General features: G+C 39.0%; 3 protein-coding genes and 1 long non-coding RNA gene across 4 annotated transcripts in view; 3 read left to right on the forward strand and 1 right to left on the reverse strand.

The window, feature by feature from the left end:
• LOC130095668 (cationic amino acid transporter 2-like) overlaps positions 1–1,790 on the forward strand; it is a 5,937-nt gene extending 4,147 nt beyond the window's left edge. Inside the window, exons 6-12 of the mRNA XM_056262417.1 lie at positions 1–155; positions 232–368; positions 562–664; positions 747–877; positions 982–1,148; positions 1,277–1,385; positions 1,476–1,790. The exon at positions 1–155 is cut by the window's left edge and continues 68 nt beyond it. Coding sequence (XP_056118392.1) covers positions 1–155; positions 232–368; positions 562–664; positions 747–877; positions 982–1,148; positions 1,277–1,385; positions 1,476–1,594 — 921 coding nt within the window. The 3' untranslated portion in view covers positions 1,595–1,790. The remainder of the gene's footprint in view (positions 156–231; positions 369–561; positions 665–746; positions 878–981; positions 1,149–1,276; positions 1,386–1,475) is intronic.
• LOC130095670 (uncharacterized) lies at positions 51–20,122 on the reverse strand. The gene is made up of 4 exons (XR_008808145.1): positions 19,993–20,122; positions 5,558–5,694; positions 4,510–4,632; positions 51–144 (listed from the first exon to the last, which is right to left on the reverse strand). It is a non-coding gene; the product is annotated as an uncharacterized LOC130095670 (long non-coding RNA).
• Positions 3,371–13,678, forward strand: LOC130095669 (platelet-derived growth factor receptor-like protein). Its single transcript, XM_056262418.1, has 6 exons — positions 3,371–3,596; positions 4,358–4,661; positions 4,767–4,918; positions 5,181–5,474; positions 5,566–5,705; positions 13,351–13,678. The coding sequence occupies exons 1-6, from the start codon at positions 3,539–3,541 to the stop codon at positions 13,600–13,602; spliced, it is 1,200 nt and encodes a 399-aa protein (XP_056118393.1). The 5' UTR covers positions 3,371–3,538; the 3' UTR covers positions 13,603–13,678.
• The window catches only part of n4bp3 (NEDD4 binding protein 3), a 29,564-nt gene continuing 25,317 nt past the window's right edge, over positions 16,169–20,415 (forward strand). Inside the window, exon 1 of the mRNA XM_056262415.1 lies at positions 16,169–16,359. The gene's annotated coding sequence lies outside the window, so the exon portion shown is untranslated. The remainder of the gene's footprint in view (positions 16,360–20,415) is intronic.

Consider the following 20,415-nt stretch of genomic DNA (forward strand, 5'->3'; position numbering starts at 1 on the left):
CTGGCATACTTTGGTGTTTCGGCTGCTCTCACATTGATGGTGCCATACTACCAACTCAACATTCAAAGTCCTCTGCCTGTGGCCTTTGCTGACATTGGCTGGGGTGCAGCAAAGTATGTAGTGGCGGTCGGATCCCTGTGCGCTCTGTCAACAAGGTAAAAAAAAGTCAGAGTGAGAATTGGCTCTCTATTATGTTTCAGATCAGTTACAGACATTTCATTTAATCTGCAGTCTCTTGGGGTCCATGTTCCCAATGCCCCGTGTCCTGTTTGCCATGGCCAGAGATGGACTCATGTTCAAATCGCTATATAAAGTCAGCTTACGGCAGAGTCCAGTGGTGGCCACACTATCCTCTGGAACTGTGGCGGGTAAGTGGACTGAAAGATTGTTAAAAAATGATCTACTAATCGGATATCTTAATTCTGCCCTCTCACATATGACAGACTAAGCCAAATCATAAGACTAGGGCCTTTTTCTCTCTGTGAGATGAATAGTAAATAGGCTGCAGCTTTTGTTTAAAATACAAAAGCCCTGGGAATCATGTGCTCTGCTTTATTCCAGCAATAATGGCTCTTTTCTTTGACCTGAAGGCATTGGTTGATATGATGTCGATTGGAACCCTTTTCTCCTACACACTTGTGGCTATTTGTATTCTCATACTAAGGTTGTATTCCCAGCTCCACAGTTCCCTTCTGTTCTACCACCATAATGCAAATCTTTGAAGCTAAAATGGGTTTCTTTCAAAGGTATCAAGAGACAGCTTCAGAGGAAAATGATTTGCGCACACCCACAACCTCCATGTTTGGGTTTTTGAAACCCCCTTCGTACCCTACCAAAGAAACTTCAAACACTGTTACAACCTGCACAGTTTTTCTTGGTGTGTAGAAAACCTTACCATACTGAAATTCTACAAAAATCGCACAAAAATCTGACCTCAGGCAGCAATATAAGCAAACCTATTTCATATCTTTGCTTTTGCAGTTGTGTTGGTGCTTATCCTGTCACTGCTGATGAGCAAAGCTATCAGATCTTTGTTGTTGCTGGAGATCTGGAGTGTTGTGAGTCTATCTGTGATCCTGGTCATAATCTTCCTCATAGTCTTCATTATCTGGAGGCAACCCCAGAACCCAACCAAAGCCTCCTTCATGGTGAGCACATGACTTATAAAACATATAAGTCATATATAATATAAGCGTCTAATTTTATAAAAAATATAATAAATAAAAACATTTGTATAAATTATAAAATAAAAATCTCATATTTTCTGTGACCACAGGTACCGTTCTTGCCTTTACTCCCTGTGGTGAGTGTGTTCGTCAACATTTACTTGATGATGCAACTGGGAGGAGACACCTGGGTTCGCTACGCTGTGTGGATGGCTGGGGGTATGCGATGCAAAATATGAAATATGCTGAAAGTCCAACCCAAATTTATGTTTTAAAAAATATGTAAATATGTGTCTTTTTTATGCTCAGGATTCCTCATATACTTTGGATATGGAGTGAGGAACAGCGTCCAGAGGCAAAGGTTACTCAGCAGTCAGGTCACCATTGAAACCATTGAATCCAAATCTGATAAAGATAGACCAAAATAAACGTATGAACCAAAAGTCCTTTGCACCTGTTACATCCGTCAAGTAGATGCCTTTCTATGTTTCTTTCTTTTTTCGACTTTTTAATAGAGCTTGCATCATATTTGCAGTGAAATCTTTTTATACTTTTTATAATAAATGAATAAATAAATAATAATTCTGAATCTTCAAGTTGACTAAGACATCTTTTATTAAATTATACACCACTGTTCAAAAGTTTTTAATGCTTTTAAAAGAAGTCTCTTATGCTCACCAAGGCTGCATTTATTTGATCAAAAATATAGTAAAAAGAGAAACATTGTGAAATATTATCATTATATTATAATATTATATTTTAATATATTTTAAAATGTAATTTGTTCCTGTGATGGAAAGCTGAATTTTCAGCAGCCATTACTGTCCCAGATTGGTGAGATGAAGCGGATCTATAATACAGTGTAACTTAATTAAATAAAACCAAGGAGTATAATTTAGCACAAAGATAATCCAAACAAGCGAAGGCAACATAACAGTGTGCATGAAACACAAACAACACCAGACAATGAACTAAAGAAACTGAGAGCATTGCACAGAGAACTAATGATCAAATTAGTAACAGGTGTGATCAAATCAATGAAACAATGATTAACCATGACAACAGTAGATGAAAAACATCTAATGTTGCCACATTAGGGCTGCGTTCGAAAGGGGCCTGCAAATGCAAAACTTTTGACAACAGGATTCAAAGAGCAAGATTTTTAAAACTATACCGTTATCGTTTTCATAAACTACAAAAAGTGTGAATTTGTGAAACTGGTGATGTAATGCTCATTACATGTTCAGTCTATAGGCAGGTAGTGTTTCTTTACAAAGTGACGTCGCCAACTACTGGCCTGGCGGCATATAATACAGCGTTTTTAGTCGTTTTCGTGGATCCGTGTGTGAGCGCGTGGATCGTTGTTGCCTGTACGTGAAAAAAGCAAAGGAAAAACTTTTCTTTATACATTACTCCAGACATATAAATGTCTTTATTGTAAATATTGATCATTTAAAGCAACTTTGCTGAATACAAGCATTAAAAAAAATCATACTGAGCCCAAACATTTGATTAGTAATGTATGTTTCGGGGAGAATGCTTCAGTCATGAAAAAAAAAAAAAGTTTTTTCAGCATGATTTGAGTAAAATAAAGAACATTTATGGCATTAACATTGTCAGATTTTGTTGTTAATTTTGATGTATGTAACAATATGTAAGCTTGGCAAACAGTTTAGGAGATTTCAGCCTCTCCTCGTTTAACTTGTACATGCATAACTAGAAAACTAGAAAATCGCTGCTCAGAGGAGTTGCTGAGTGAACTGATGTACCCTTAAGGGACTTTGATCTTACTTTCAAATCTGAGGGCACAAAAGAACAATAGTAACATTCACAAAATCCTACCTGTGGCACACTAATCAGATTATTAAATCAAACAAAAAAGCTCAGAAAACTGTTAAATTCTGCGGCAAAGTCAGGGCAATGAGTTTATAGGCCGTTACTATGTTATGTCATTTGTAGTGCTATTGCATTTATGCACCAGATAAAATATCGATTCGCAATATGTGTGGATCAATTCTAAATTTACCATGTAGTCATTCACAACAACATATATGTTCTTGTGACAGATATTTTCAGAGCTAGCAAACCTGAGTTTTTACAGCTAAATAAACATTGTCTGCTTTTTCAGTTGGATGGCCAGTTCTCCTCAGGCCCTGATTGGTAGAATGAACACAGAAAGGATCCATTGAGTGTAACCAGAGGAATTTAGGGTGTTCATGCGACTCTCATAAACATCTGACCCCTCACTCACTCGGTTCCTCCTCTACCGCTACCTTTCTAATTTTCCCTTCTCTGCATGTATGCTCAAGATCTGGGAACATATACCAGAGTGAACTAAAGTTTGTTTGTGGTCGCTGTGAATATTCTCCGCCATGAAGTGGAGGGTGGTGCTATTTGCTTTTCTCGTTTCTCTTTTGATCATTCAGTTTGGTGAGTATCTTACCTCTTAAGAGGCCACATTGTACATTAGATATGACTTTAAGTTGCAAAAGGAGATGGAGAAAAACATTTAACTGTACATTAAAGCAATGCATGTAAAACATTTAAAGTTGCATATAAAATACCTCAATGTGAATATTTTTTTTGGTGCACTCAGTAAGTTTTACCCTGTTAAAAATGTTGTACATGAGAAATGTTTAAAATCATGTACACACACACACACACAGAGAGAGAGAGAGAGAGAGAGAGAGAGAGAGAGAGAGAGAGAGAGAGAGAGAGAGAGAGAGAGAGAGAGAGAGAGAGAGAGAGAGAGAGAGAGAGAGATATTTCGGTAGCATAGTAAGAGTAATAACTGAAAACGTTTGCAGTGCATGATGCTGTATCCACACCACTAGGTGTCGGCATAAGTTGTTTTGCTAACTATTTCAATAGACCACTTTAGACATTCTACTATAGGTAACCTTGCAACTACATGTGAACTACCAGTCATTAGAGTATTAGTTGACTGTCTGCTTAATATCTGCTAACCTGTTATTTTGATGCTCCACAACAGACGTTCTATAAGTAACTCAATTTATTCTGGTAACACTAAACCTAAATGTAACCTAACAGTCAACTAATACTCTAAGGCCTGGTTTCACAGACATTTAGGACATTTAAGTAGCTTTTAGAGAAAAACAAGAAAAAAAAACATTATTGGTTAAAGTTAAATTTCAACAGTGTTTCAGAATGCTTTGTCACATGAAAAACAGGCATGTGCCAAAAGGTTGAACCTGACCCGAAGACCAAAGCTGAGAAGAGACCAAATGTAAAGTCCAAGACTGTGAAGGGGACAGGAAAGGCAACCTCTTCCAAACCTAAAGTGAAAACCACCCCTGTGACCCCTAAAGAAGCCCAGACGTACCTCACCCAGGTGGTAAACAAGGGAAGGTTTCAGAAAGTGGGCGACACGTTGACTGTCCAGGCAGGTGATGCGTTAGAACTGAGGTGTAAAGGAAATCCTGTCCAATGGGCTGTTCCTGCATATCTGGAAGAGGACGATGAAGGGCGACTCAGGTATGAGCTAACAGTGACAATTAATCTGTGATCACATTCGATTGTGTTAGTTTAGTTCAATGAATCAATTGCTGTTTTGCTTTTATTTTCTGTCCGTATTTTTAGGACAGTTCAACATGAACGTTATGGCACACTGATTTTGGCAAATGCAACAGCAGCAGATACAGGGGAGTACACCTGCTATCCCATGCACTGTGAGGAGAAAGACTGCAGAAAACAATATGACAAAGGCGTCAAAGTCTTCATCTTTTTCTCTGGTAATATGGGAATGTAATGTGATGAACAGTAGGCCTGCAAATTTTACAAGTAGTCAAACTCAAACTGAGTCAGATTTGAAAAGTTGTGTATAGTGTATTCCAGCCTTTAGTAGCCTGCTACATCCATATTAAAGATATTAAATATTTTATTTTGCCTGTGGTATTTTCACATTTTTCCTCAACTGGCGTCATGTTTTATCTCAGTTATCGACAATTTGATCAACACAGAGATGACAATTGTCCTTTGGTATTTCTCTCTTAGACCCTCAGGAGTTGTTTGTACCTTCCTCTGATTATTACGAGGTCATTCAGCTTCGCACTAACTGGCCCACCGTCCTGCCCTGTCAGGTGACTTCTCCGCTAGCAAAGGTGAATTTACACCGGGAATTTCCTCCAATGGAGGTGAATGTGGATGGACGAGAGATCTCCTTTGACGTTAAGAAGGGCTTCACCATTCACAGGCCGAAACAGTATCATGCTGGTTCTCTCTACTGTGTGGCAAGCCTGGGGAACCTTCGCCAGAGCTCAACCAAGTACATGCTCATCTATGTCAACTGTGAGATTTTTTTTTAATGCAGTACATAGCATGTGACTATATAAATCAGATTGCAGAAATTATTTCAGAATGCCTTTATATACCCTGGCAGATCCAGCCGCCCCTCCGTCTCCTGCGATCCAGACCTCCTCTGACACTGTGGCAGTGGGACAGAATCTCCAGGTGACATGCACTGTGGTGGGAGAGCAGGACGTGGTGGTGGATTTAACCTGGGAATATCCTGGACAAAAGGTTAGATAATAAGTATACCAAATATGTACTGTACACACAGCCTCACGATATTTAATAATATTTTTTATATTTTTTGTATTTACAAAAACAGAGATTTTTAAATAAACCCTATAAAGCCTGATATTTGTTGTTCTAAGTTTATAGAACTTTTAGACAAAATATATAATAGATAGGAGGGGGAAAAAACACCTTAAATTTATTAAGAAGCCCAAACTGAGCAAAAATATGCAATTATAGGTACAGCTTCTGCTGATATTTATATGGCCAAAATGTCCAATTAAATTATTATAGCTTGTAATGTATATCAGTAAGATCTTTAACTATAGTACGCAATATGATATCAGTGAGGAAAAAAATATTTGTTATGTTTTTCCTGCTTAAAATTGGATTTTTAAATTTATTTATTAATTAAAAGTTTGTTGCCTCAAGGCAACATTGTACCACAATGGACAAATTGAAACATTTGACATTTTCATGAATAAAAAAATTATATATTTATTGTAAACATAAATTTCTTTAACTAAACACTTGAACAAACAGATTTATCAGGTTTTTAATGAATTACAGATTTCATATTTAATAAAAAGTAACATTTATTATCCAGCTGTTGCCCTCAGGCAACATTGTACCATCGTGGAACGCAAGTAAGTACTACAAACCATCATATCATCAAGTTATCATATCAAAACATTAGAATCGGTGTTGTTTTAAGGTAAAACATTAACAATCACCATAAACTTATCCTAATATGAACCTTTGTCCGATTGCCCACTATAGTGGCCAAATGTCCTGTCGACCCCCCCGACCGGTCCCAAGCCACGAACCCCCTATTTGTCCGATTACCCTCTATAGTGGCCAAATGTTCCGTCGACCCCCCTGACCGGTCCCAAGCCACGAACCCACTATTTGTTCGATTGCCCACTATAGTGGCCAAATGTCCTGTCGACCCCCCCGACCGGTCCCAAGCTACGAACCCCCTATTTGTCCGATTACCCTCTATAGTGGCCAAATGTTCCGTCGACCCCCCTGACCGGTCCCAAGCCACGAACCCACTATTTGTTCGATTGCCCACTATCCCAGATAGCAAAAAATATCGGCACGGCTTCTTTTTGCCGCCGGCCCCAAACTGTCGGCTATAGGTGCGGCCCGCTGGCGGAGAAGAAACGTTTGCCGCCGAATACGTCACTCCCATTTCTTGCGAGATGCCGCCGGCGAACAGCCGCCGGGCCGCCGACTTCATTCTCTCTGGCGGTTGCCGCCGTCTAAATGAACCGCGGCCGGCTGGCGGCAAGCCGCTTTGAAATCGACCATGTCATTGGCATGAGTGGAACTGACAGCATTTTAACTTTCACATTTAAAGCGATTATAATTATTATGTGAATTATATCAAATTTTTAGGTACCAAAGTCATTATAGGGTTTATAACAGATTTGACTCAGTCTGATTCCATGATAAGGTTTAGGAAAATACATTTAAATTACGTTGAAACTCTGAAGCAATTCAGTGATAGGCCTATGTAAAATATATAGAATTATTTGATTCACTTAAGGTGACAATTCATTTCTTTGATTTATGCACAAGTGAGATGCACAAATAGTCAAAAAAAAATTCCTTTTGTAAAACTTACTTGGCAATAAATATCTTTCTGATTCTGATTAGGTTTTAAAATAAATATTTCATTCATGGTATGAACAATTTAGCAGAATAAATGGATGAAGTTAGACTTTTAACCAATGCCTGAAATCAGTGAACAGTGAAAGACATCTGCAACTTGGCCAAAAGCTTGGGTATGCTTTAGATTTTTTTTATTAATTTGCAACCATGGTAATATTTATAATAAACATGAAAATCCCTGTTTTGACCTGAAAGATAAAGTGAAATATTTAGAAATATTTTGTCTCTCTGTCACCCCAGGAAATTTCGTTTATGTCTTTCATTTTTTTACAAGTTCGATTTTTTTATTTATTTTACCTTTTACATGTATAAGGGATTAATTTGCAATAGCGAGTTTTGCAATCTGTACAAATGTTTAAGAAAGTATTAAAGCACAAACAGAGAAGTACCTCCACCGGCCGAGAGGGGCAGTACCTAAAAAACGGAAGCAGATTTACCAACACAACAGTGGCCACTCGTCACACGATTTCAGTATTTGGAGACGATATCCTATCTAGTCATTGACTACGATCTTTAAAGTAAGTACATTTTTCCTTTTTGTGTAACGCAATATTATGTTCATTTTTTACATTTTTAGTTCATCTTTTTCAAATATGTTCTTGCCTTACTAGTCAAGCTAGTAAGTTAGCCTGTTTACAAAGTTTGCGTCATGTTTCTGACATAGCTAATGTTAGTTAGGCTAACGTTACTTAGTTTCTTCCTGGCGTTAGTTTTTTCTTTTCTTCTTTTAACTATATTTACGTATGTTTATGCAAGTGTGAGTACTACAGTATGTGGTTTAAGATAGTATTGGTCAGTCGAATAATTAACTAACTTACGTAACTAAATCCTGAAGGACAATTCTCCCGCCCACGTGGGAATGGTAACGTTAGCAACATCTTTACGACAAGAAAGACTGATCAGTATAACTTGTGTTGTTTTCTAACTAAACATAATGATGTTTTGTTTGATTCGACAACCATGCTGCTAGTCTAGATTAACTTACAGTGTTAGCTAACACATGCTGCTTCGCCTTTTTTACTCACTGAATTCAAGCATGTTCGACATGTTGAAATGTATCTAGCTACAGTAGATCGCCAAAGCTTTACATCTAGAAAGTTTAACTTTTGGTGTTTTCTTACAAAAATAACTATGTGTGTGTGTGTGTATATATATATTATGTATATATATATGTGTGTATGTATATATGTGTGTATATGTATATGATTGTGTTTTTCTGAACATGGTTTTCTGTTGATCCACTTGTGAAAATGACTCGTTTTTTGAAGGGGTGAGCATTTTAATGTTATTGATTTTGCCTGGAAATTAATCAAAAAGTATACTTTATGCAAAATGTTCTTCTATTTTAGATGGTTCACATTGTTCAGTTTATCAACGAGGAGGATCTGCCATTTGCAGTGGTTCCGCAAGAGTGGCTCAGCGAGAGCATGTGCCATTGGCCCCCATTTAACCTCAGCAAAAAGACGAAGGCAACAATTTGGCCATCCTCTGCACACCTCCACACAGCACCTGGGAGAAACATCATTTTAAGTTCATGAAGGGAGCAGGTAAATGGGTCTGACTTGTGTATTTGATTTTCCTGTATTTCATCTGTGTAATTTATTTTCTGTTTATTGTGGATAACTGACTCTTATATTCATTATTCCCTACTCTAGAATCTTGTAAGTCTCAAGAAAAAAAACTCTAGAAAGATGCATCGATTCCAGAAAACCAGGAAAATGCTGAACTGGTATGTAAAATCTATTGCTGTTATGCTGGATTTGTGATCCTGCCACTAAACTATACCATTTGTTAGATTTTCAAATTTCTGTTTCCTCTTTCTCGCTACCAGGTTTCTCCCCAGTAATCCAGACTCCACTTCACAGAGCCAAGAGTTTGAGTACAAGTAAGTGATGTTATTTGTGAAGTTTTTTTGTCTTGGAAACTATTGCTTCTATTTGAAGTCGGCATGAACCGGAAGTTACAAACGACTTTTCTCCAGTGTTGTGTTAAAAGTGAAACGGTATATTGAACGGAGGGCAGGGTTTTACTCTAGCGCTCCTCTTCTCCATCTCTGCTCATAGCACGGTTTGAGGGGAGTTGCCACGCCCTCGCGCCATAGCACATGACCGGAAGAGAAGAGAAGTCGTTTCGAGGGGGGAGGGAAGGGTAACGTATTTGATTAAAGATTATAAGGCTACATGAATTTTAAAAGAATAATGAAGTGCACAGATAAATCATTTATAATAAACACTACAATATTACATATAAAAATACGAATTGTAAAATCTTACTTCAAGAGCAGGTGAAGCAAGTTCAACAAACAATGTTGAAGACGTTTGCTTGCACTGAGCAATTAGGTACAACTTGCAAACAGCACCTGTGGTTGTAGGTTTAATTCCCACTGGGGCTACCTGTACATGTAGTAGACCTAGATATAAAGTACAATTTAAGATTGTATTCTGCATATATTACAGTCTGAATCCTTAGCCTTTCACATTTTTTATTTATTTATGAGAAGCTTCAGAGAAATGTAATTTGTAACACTTTTTTGGATTTTCAGCTTGGTGTAGGGGATAAAGCATGTTTTAGAGACATGTTCCTGAAGACCATTGTTCAAAGTAAGTTGGATATATATATTTTTTTTAAGTAGATGTGTATGTCCTATTGTCCTCATGCAATTCAAATTAAATGACAGATCTGTATTTTCTATATTAGCCATCCGGAAGGACCCGGCAACCCAGGATGCACTGATGAGGCGGTCCAGGTTAACGTTACGCGTTACCTGAAAGGAGCATCTGACCGTGAAGGCAGAAAAAGGCGCCGCACAGCTGAGAGGGACCCACAGCCGACCACTTAAAACTAGACTGACTACTGACACCCCAGAATCACTGACAACTGGAATCCTTTCTTTATCTTGCAGTCAGTAGAATCAAGACCCTTAAAGAAGTCAGAAGTGTCAGACTACACTCACTCACTTTGGAAATTACTTTCTTTTTTTCTTTTTCAAATAAAGCTTGTAAATCCTTGTGCCACAGGTCAGCATTGGGGTTATAATGGCCTATTCTACTCCAGAGCTTTACTATAAATTACTACCACTTATCATATTGTTAGAAATGGTTTGTAAATGTAGTTATACTTTTATTTATTTGGTATCTTGCACATTATTTGGTATCAAATATCCTCTTTACTTGTCATAATGTTTACTGGTAATTTTTTACCCTAGAGCTGTCCTTTTTATATGAACACTTATTGTAAGTGTTGTAATTTGCTTGTAAGGCTGTTTAACCAAAATTGAATTGGAAACCTGCATGTTAGTATATTGATTTATTTATTTTTCTGTTATGTTTCAGTGATCTGAAACATCTTGTTTAAATGACAGTTACTGTACTTTGAAATGTAGAATAAAAATGCCAATTGTAAATTTGTCTGGTTTGAGCAATCATTATTCTTGATAAACTGCATGCTATAAATAAATAAATAAAAAATATATATATATAGCCAGAATAAGCGGCGGCAGAGCGCTCGAAAATAGCGTTTGCCTCCGGCGGGCCGCGGAAGGACGGCCTTCAATATAAAGGCGGCGGAACGGCGGTTGGCCCGCGGGCCGGCCGCTTAACGAAGGCGGTAGGAAGGCGGCTGCCGCTTTTAAAAAGCGGCTGCCGCCGGCGGTGCGCCGTCCAACGTGTTTGCGATGTCGCCATTCTGACGCTTCTACTGCCGCCGGAGAACCGACGGTGGTCCGCCGACTCATTGCTATCTGGGATAGTGGCCAAATGACCCGTCGCCCCCCGCTTACCAGTCCCAAGCCACGCCCCCTTCCCACGAACCCCCTATTTGTCCGATTACCCTCTATAGTCGCCAAATGACCCGTCGACCCCCGCTGACCAGTCCCAAGCCACGCCCCCGTCCCACGAACACCCTATTTGTCCGATTACCCTCTATAGTGGCCAAATGTCCCGTCGACCCCCCTGACCGGTCCCAAGCCACGAACCCCCTATTTGTCCAATTGCCCACTATAGTGGCCAAATGAACCGTCGACCCCTGCTGACCACTCCCAAGCCACGCCCCCTTCCCACGAACCCCCTATTTGTCCGATTACCCTCTATAGTGGCCAAATGTCCCGTCGACCCCCCTGACCGGTCCCAAGCCACGAACCCCCTATTTGTCCAATTGCCCACTATAGTGGCCAAATGAACCGTCGACCCCTGCTGACCACTCCCAAGCCACGCCCCTGTCCCACGAACACCCTATTTGTCCGATTACCCTCTATAGTGGCCAAATGTCCCGTCGACCCCCCTGACTGGTCCCAAGCCACGAACCCCCTATTTGTCCAATTGCCCACTATAGTGGCCAAATGAACCGTCGACCCCTGCTGACCACTCCCAAGCCACGCCCCCGTCCCACGAACACCATATTTGTCCGATTACCCTCTATAGTGGCCAAATGTCCCGTCGACCCCCCTGACTGGTCCCAAGCCACGAACCCCCTATTTGTCCAATTGCCCACTATAGTGGCCAAATGAACCGTCGACCCCTGCTGACCACTCCCAAGCCACGCCCCCGTCCCACGAACCCACTATTTGTCCGATTACCCTCTATAGTGGCCAAATGTCCTGTCGAACCATGCTGAGTTTTAAATTTGCAAAAATGTAAATACATTTAGATAATTCAAACTCTTTTCCTTACAAATAAAATATACTTGTATTCAAACCTAGTATGCCTGGTATGGCCTTATGTGATTCTATTATGGTACAATGTTGCCTCGAGGCAACATGCAGTTTTATGTAATTTCCTACGAAACATTTGATAATATATAATCTAAAGTTTTTGAAAATACTTCTTTACTAACCAATGAAGGTGACTCTGATTTTTTGTATTGCCATGTGACATGATGTTTTGCCATGTGACATGTGCACATGGGCTGAAAGAGGGAACAAAATGGACCCCTGTGGGTCATGTGGCCACTCTATTGCATTTTCATTTGTTAGTATTTGAGTTCCCCTCCCCCTAGAGAGCATTGACCAATTAAATTGTTTTAAGTTTTTATATAAAAAAAAAAAAAAAAGCTAAAATAGACTATGTTGCCTGGAGGCAACACCATAGGGGATGTAACAGTATCAGACTTTACTTTCATGAAATGAATGCATAAATACATTAAGTTCAGTTATCACTCTAATAAGTCTTAGTAAGATGATATTTAAATGCTTATAGTTTAAAAGCTCTGTTCTATATGGTCACCGTGATTTTGCCAAGTAAGACATGGTCCTGGATCAACATATTTTGTTGATCCTGGATCAACATTCCTGTCCCAAAATGTAGTCCCCCAATCCCTCCCCCTAAACCTAACCCTACCCATAACTTTTCCCTAAAATCAGATGGCAATGAAAGGTGAATAGCACTGATGTTTAAGTACTTAACCCTGGTTCTAAGCCTAAACTTGACATAAACTGTAAACTTGTCCCTCAAATCTGATTGGTTGATTGGAAAGTTGATCCAGGATCAACAAAGATGTTGATCCAGGAACATGTGGTACTTGGTCAAATCACATTCACCCGGTCGAATGCAATGCAATACAATGATGATTGAGAAATGTTCCTCAAAAGCCTGATGCATCATTTTTGATACATTTCAACATGATCAAGTTAACTTCAGATGCTTCAATCCAGGAAGTCTTCACCCTGAAATATTACTAACCATATACAAGTTATTCTTATGTTTAATCTATTAGATTTCACAGCAAAAAGACTGTGTACTGCCTGAATTGGGATTTCTTCAGAACTATACTAAAATATAAAAGTAAAAACTTTTACTTGCTTAAAATAATCAGATGACAGAAGGCAAGTAGTAGATTGTGTACGTGTTACAACATTATGTTGACTTTTCATCATGTTGATAATTTAGATATACAGCAAACTTTTGTAAATTAAAAAATTTAAACCCATTATTTAAAATATTTATTTTAAATGATTCTTTTTATTTTTCATTATCAGATTGGGCGCCCGATGTACACCCAGGACAGTGTGCAGACAGTGCAGGTGGACGGGCAGAACCGACAGCGAACTCAGTCGGTACTGCTGGTGGATGAAGTCAGAGAGGTTGACCAAGGAACATACACCTGCACAGCTCAGAACCTACAGGGTTCACGCTCTGCATCTACCTCTGTCAAAGTGCAGTCAGCACGAGCCAACACCAAGCCTAAAAGAAACCACGAAGCCCGTCAGAGAAGTCCCACAGAAACCTGAAAACCTGGATATTCTTTCTTAGTCATAACATGCACTACTAAACGGCTGTAAATGAACAAGAATGATCCTCACAGAATACTGTGTAGACGCAAGCCAGATGCAACAGTTTGTTTATTTTTAACGCCATGCTATAGCATCAGGGCTATTTACATGGCAAACACAAGGTCAATATCACAATCCATAAAATTTAAATTATTATAAAACATTTTAACTTGACATAAGATAGAAAATCTAAGATAGATTCGGGTGATACATTCAATTTAAACATGTTTCTGAATAAAAGCGTTTTCTAGCAGTAGGGTATCATAAAAATTACAGTCCGCAGATGCAACAGAGCAAAGCGGTAATAGTGCTTAAATTACACAGTATGTGCACTACCATGGTTTCACTGACCCTGCTGCAACAAAGCAAACGGGATTGTATATGTGAGAATAAATATCATCTGAGCACAAAATTACAATATGACAATCAAACCTGCAACTATATAGAAATGCTGGCATAAATGGATAAATAAAAAAGAGGTATAGAGTCTTTTTTAGAGTCTAATTAACAACATATAGGCAAACTAGGCTATTTACACATTTCTAATATTGTGCAGTTTTGAATCCTGTACCTACATATGTTTTTATACTATGAAAATAAAACACAGTAGGCCTATATTAATGCCAGCTTCTGTTTTCTGTGTTCTTTATAAACTATTACTGTTATAATCAGACTTTGTTTGTGACATTGTCACTGAATCAAACTGAATCCCAGAAATACCACAGCTTTAACATTACCATCAGTGATCAAGGCTGACTTGTGATGTTGAAAACACAGGACAGATGCTGAATCCGCAAAAGCAATGTGTTCGTATCACAACAACCACTGGCATTACAGCCCGTTAAACCCTTGACTGTGTTTTAACCCCCAAGTATTGATATTCATAATGGGTTAGCAGGCCATTGGTTTAAAAAAAGAAAGTGTTTATTCGTATTTTCTTGCATAAGTGCACAGGACTTTAATAATACATTGTAAATTAAAGTAGCTGAACTTCAGTAAGCTAGAAAGCTAAATCTCAGCATATTAGAATGGTTTCTGAAGGATCATGTGACACTGAAGACTGGAGTAATGATGCTGAAAATACAGCTTTGCCCTCACCTGGAATAAATTACATTTCAAGATGGGCCTATAGAAACAGCTCTTTTAAATGGTTTTACTGTATGTTTTATCAAATAAATGCAGCCTGGGTGAGCATAAAAGACTTCTTTCAAAAACTTTTGACTAGAAGTGTTTTAATCCATATTCCGTGCAAATAGGTAGTCGTAACGAACCAGATTCCCCAGTAGCTGATCTCCTTTCACTCATTTACTGTTCCTTAAATGAAAGCACTCAGGACATCTGTCTTCTATCCTCAAAGGGCAGGAAGTATAGTGTGCACTCAGGTGTGTGCCCGGAGGCTATAGAGTCATCAGACAGCATAATGACAGGCCGCTGTCAGTCGTACTCAGTATAACAAGGTCTGGGGGCCAAATATGAGTCTGTGTCTAGATGCATCTGATTTTGTAAGAGTTCTGTGAATAATTATAACAACCAGATGTGTCAGGGCTTATAAGATACACCTCTTTGATCATGTCTATTCTGTTTGTTCCCATCGGAAGTGCATTATCCGTATAAAAAATTTATAAAGCTGATGCAGCTCTTACACAGCACAGCCTTAGCTCTCATTTGTGCTCCAAATATCCAGATAAACAGCAAAAATGAAGGACACCTAATATATTACTACATTTTATACCATTGGTTTGGGGTCAGTAAGATTAATTCATACTTTTATTCAGCAAGGACGCATAAACTTTCACATTGATTGTTGTTACACAACATTACTATTTCACATAAATCCTGTTCTGAACTTTCTATTCATCAAAGGATCCTGAAAAACATGTACCATGTTTTCCACAAAAGATATTAAGCAGCACGACTGTTCAACACTGATAAAAAATACGAAATGTTTCTTGAGCACCAAAGCAAATACTAGAATGATTTCTGAAGGATCGTGTGACACTGAAGACTGGAGTAATGTCATGGTGCTGAAAATTCAGCTTCGCATCAAATTACATTTTAAAATATGTTCAAATAGTTATTAATTACAGTTCTAAATTATACCCAATAATATTTCACAATATTACTGTTTTACAGTAGCCTTTGATCAAATAAATGTAGCCTTGGTAAGCAGTCTTCTTTCAAAAACATAAAAAAAACTTTTAAACTTTAAAAAAATAATAATAATAATAAAACACCAAACTTTTGACCGGTAGCTATATGCTGAAAGAAAGAAAGAAAGAAAGAAAGAAAGAAAGAAAGAAAGAAAGAAAGAAAGAAAGAAAGAAAGAAAGAAAGAAAGAAAGAAAGAAAGAAAGAAAGAAAGAAAGAAAGAAAGAAAGAAAGAAAGAAAGAAAGAAAGAAAGAAAGAAAGAAAGAAAGGAAGACACATCCAGCAGCTCCTTTGTGTAATCTCCAGGTGTCGCTATAGAGTCGCTGTGATAAATAACTGAAGCCTCTCCAGTGTAGATTAGTTTAAATCTCAGAGAGGGAAACCGAAGCGCAACATTACGCTGTGAAGGACTCCGATATCAGATCATCTCCGCCGCGTCTCTACAGATCACCATCGGCGCCGAGGAATATCTCTCTATTGTTTTCTTCTAAAGCAATCAAAAAAAAAATCTCTTGCGATCCAGACGTCAGTCTCATTTGTCTTGTGACTGAGTGCGAGCAATTATGGTGAGTTCTGCTGTGATTTAATAGTGTGTTTGCACTTGCTGCAGTGTCTCTATCTATATAGCCCGCCTCGTATAGTGTGTATACACAGCTTAATGATGCACATCGTTGATCTTTATTATATATATATAGAGAGAGTATGTGTGTGTGTGTGTGTGTGTGTGTGTGTGTGTGTATATATATATATATATATATATATATATATATATATATATATATATATATATACATAGATACATATATAATCGGAGTTTACAGGTGTCTTTCAGGTTAGCTACTACACTGAAGAGCTGCAAAAGAATTTCACATAGCCTAGGCTATGCGTAGTGTTAGAACATCTCATGTAGGCTAATAGTAGGCTACAGCATAATTGGACAATAACAGAAAATGTAATAAGATATATATATATATATATATATATATATATATATATAGGCCTATATATATACACACACACACACTTTTAAACAAATGCATGAATCAATTCATGTCATATATCTGCTTAAAATAAACATAATTCTTATACAGTATAACATTATTTTTGAAGTCATGGTAGGAAGTCGTTATCTTCTCAGAGATTGTATATGCTTACAGATTGGTGCACTCTTGTTTGAAAAACAATTGCAATGCATTCCTAGCAGGTCAGTTCCATTAGAGTAAGGTCACTAAGAAGTTTTCTCAGCACTTAATAGGTTGCCACAAACCATAAAAGGGCAATTTGCATAGCTGGAGTGCAGGCTGCCCGTTCCTGTCATCTGCCTTGGTGGTCGCGTAGCACTTGGACCCCAATCTCACTCACTCTGCAGTGTGCGATGTATTTGCGGGCGACTGTTTTGAAATGTTTGGGTGGGAGCCCTTACTAGACTCCAGCTCTGCTTTTGATGCCCTGAATTTAGGGACAAAAGGGAACTGAGTAGCGTTCTTCTCTGCTAGGCAGTAACCTTGGAAACCAGGGGCCATAATAGGACCCCTGACCTATGGAGTCACTGCCCATTGTGGGAGTGGCTCTCAAGTGGAGCTGGTCAGAGGGCGTGAAGCTCCTCCGCGGGTCTCACATCTCCTTTCAGTTGCAGAATGTACAAACGGGGTGTCTAACAACATAAAACTGCATTTAGGGTGGCTTTTAGACAAGGTGGTTGGACGGCTGTCAATGGATTGCTTCTTGTGCAATTCACTGAATGTTCTCAGTGCATTCAAACAGAGCAACCTAAAGAAGCCACTGGGTTAGGTATTTATTTTTAGGTGTTTCAGCTGTTCTGATTTTGCAGCAAACATACATGACAGCTGTCAAATGAGACGCAGAAGCTCATGTCCAGCCAAAGAATCTGGCACAAACTGTCATTCCATCCTTGACCTGCACTGCTGAATATATCATTGTTAAGTAACTGCTCTGCTATTCTGGGCAAGACATAATAACATTAGCTCAACCAATGGCGTGAATTTGGGGTGGAACTATTGATCTGACATAACAATCTAAGCCAAGAGGAGTGTTTGAAACATGTTTGAAAAGTCTTTTTTTGTTTGTTTTTTTGTTTTTGCAATTCTTCTGGATGACACTAGTGGCACATAAATAACACAATTCACTTAATGATTCTAGCTCTATAATGATTATACATATATATAGTATATATTTTTATTCATCCATGGATCACGGTTTTCCCAAAAAATTAAGCAGCACAACTGTTTTCAACATTGATATTTATAAGAAATCTTTCTTGAGCATCAAATCAGCAAATTAGAATGATTTCTGAAGAATCATGTAGGGTAGGCAAATTCGGTCTTCATTAGCATGCCATCACTTCACCTGTTTATGCTTCTACCCTGTAGCCCTGTTGTTTTTTATAGGCGACTTAATACTTGCTTTGCGTCACTGAAACCTGTAAACCTCAGTAGCATTTTGGGAAATAACTAACTAAAAAGTAGCAACAGTTGACAGTAGTTTATCTATTTTCAAAATACTGTAGCTTATCCAGAAACAAACTACTTTTAGTAGTATAGTGCAGCAAAACAGCACATCAGTGTTCTGAAATATTGCAATATTTCACATAAATATTTTGCTACAAAAAGGCATAAAATAGATTTGAATTGGTGAATCATTTTTGAATCTCTTACACAAGTCGCTCAAATGAATGTTTAAAAAATATAAAAATCTGTGGATTTTTTCTTACAGTAAAATATTTAGTTAATTCAAAAGCCCTCCTTGTTTTTGTGCCAAAAAAGTAGCTTGAATGTAGTTAGCTAGTAGCTAATTTTTGTTTGTAGTCTTTAGTAAGGCCGTGTGTCCACCAAAGCGTTTTTAGCCAGCTGAAAACGCTAGAGTAGACGCTCTGCTGAAGACGCCTAGCTGTGGGCGCTTGAGAGCGTTTTGGCAGCACAGCGTTTTTTCCGTTGAGACGTTTCGTTGCTATGATACAGAATATCCGCAGCACAGTTTACTTGTAACTGATTTCGCAGATAATTTGTTTCATACTAAAAAATAATTTTTCATCCATTTTGTTCGGATAGCTCTGCTGGTTGATGTCGTTGTACAGAAAGAATTTTGTGACAGTTGGTCGGTGTGGTATTAGTCCCGCCCCTCCTCCACTGTGATTGGACGGCTGGTTAAAAAGTGACAGTGATGAGCGCTGCGTTTTATCCAAAGTTGAAAATTTTTCAACTCTCGGCGACCAGTAAAAAACGCCGGGCGCTCGTTGCTTCAGCGTGAAAAAACCGCTCAGCGCCTCGTTACGCTCATGGCGTTTAGAAAACGCGGCGCTCCCATTGAAAACATACGCGCGTGGAAAAACGGTTTGGTGGACACACAGCCTAATGGGCCTTTCACACAGGACGCGGAATGCGCTACGCTATGAAACCCATTAATTTCAATGGCTTGCGCCGCGCGAAGACGTTTTGTTTGCTGCGTCGACCAAAGCGCAAGCGCAGCGGTGCGCAGCTCGCGCGCACGCCGCGGTCAAAGTTCAAAATAGTTCAACTTTGACGTGAGCAAGCTGTCTGACAGACGTTAATCTTCTAGTAGCTGTGCGTGAAAATTGCCAACGTTAATCTTGCAGAGACGGGGAACTTGAGCAAAGAGTTCTTTGGCGTGAGTGAGCAGGAGTAAGTATTCCGTTGCTTTTATGGACTCATTACCTATGGGCTTCTCCCTTGACGGGACGTCCCCCCGATTGCCTGCGAGCTTCTCCTCCTGTCTGTACGGTAATTTCTGTACAGCGCGACAGAGAGTCGAGTGGTTATGACGCAATCGTTAGCCTATTTTTACTAAATCTGTTTCTACGGGGCCATAATGTAACATAGAAGGTAATGGAGCACTTTATACATTGTCGTGTTTCTTTAGAAATAAATAATGGACAAATGGAGTCTTTAAACGCCTCAGATGTAAAGTTATTCGCTGTCAAAGTGACGCCAAAATGAATGGGAGTCAATGGAAATGCTAACGCAAGTGAAGTTCTGCTACAACATGCCGGCACCCGGCCGGCTTCAACTTCCGGTCGATGGATTACCCCCTTGCGCTGAACCCAGCGGCCAGCGCAGCGTATTCCGCGTCCTGTGTGAAAGCCCCTTAAGACTTTATGAGTAGCTACCGTTTCAAAGTTGCTTCCCCAACAGGGTATTTCAGGTTGCTCATGACTACATTACCTCCAGCCACAGGACCTTAGTGAGGACAGTGGGCTTGTAGCATAGCTGAACCCATGGAAAATGAGCTAATCATGGTTGTAATCATCCTGCTGATTTTTTCCTTCTCTTCACCTCTGTTTGCTGGCCTGCCCCAGTGCCTCATCTGACACTGCGTAGAAAGTCGGATTAGTCAGGTTTCTTTCTCAGGACAACATCACACACGCTCACACTTACCATTGAGATTTTGCCTTTAGATCCTTTTATCCTTTGAGAGAAGCGTCTGTCGTGGTAATTAAAGATTTGTGGCTTTGGACAACAAATAGAAGCTCTGATCCTGCAACATATTACCTCTGATGCAAAATGATGAGGAGGACGTCATTAAAATGTACTCTATTTTAGTAATGTATCCTGCTTGGCCAAAAGTCATCTGGACTATGTTCACCT

The sequence above is a fragment of the Rhinichthys klamathensis genome, unplaced genomic scaffold (genome assembly GCF_029890125.1).
Source record: "Rhinichthys klamathensis goyatoka isolate OS25496 unplaced genomic scaffold, OSU_Roscu_1.1 h1tg000192l_1, whole genome shotgun sequence".
Taxonomy (NCBI): domain Eukaryota; kingdom Metazoa; phylum Chordata; class Actinopteri; order Cypriniformes; family Leuciscidae; genus Rhinichthys; species Rhinichthys klamathensis.

Excerpts from the sequence above, each read along its gene's own strand:
- LOC130095669 (XM_056262418.1), top strand. The coding sequence starts at position 3,539 with ATGAAGTGGAGGGTGGTGCTATTTGCTTTTCTCGTTTCTCTTTTGATC. Across the intron at positions 3,597-4,357 it reads TCTTTTGATCATTCAGTTTG|GCATGTGCCAAAAGGTTGAA; the intron begins GTGAGTATCTTA and ends CATGAAAAACAG. Across the intron at positions 4,919-5,180 it reads AGTCTTCATCTTTTTCTCTG|ACCCTCAGGAGTTGTTTGTA; the intron begins GTAATATGGGAA and ends TTTCTCTCTTAG.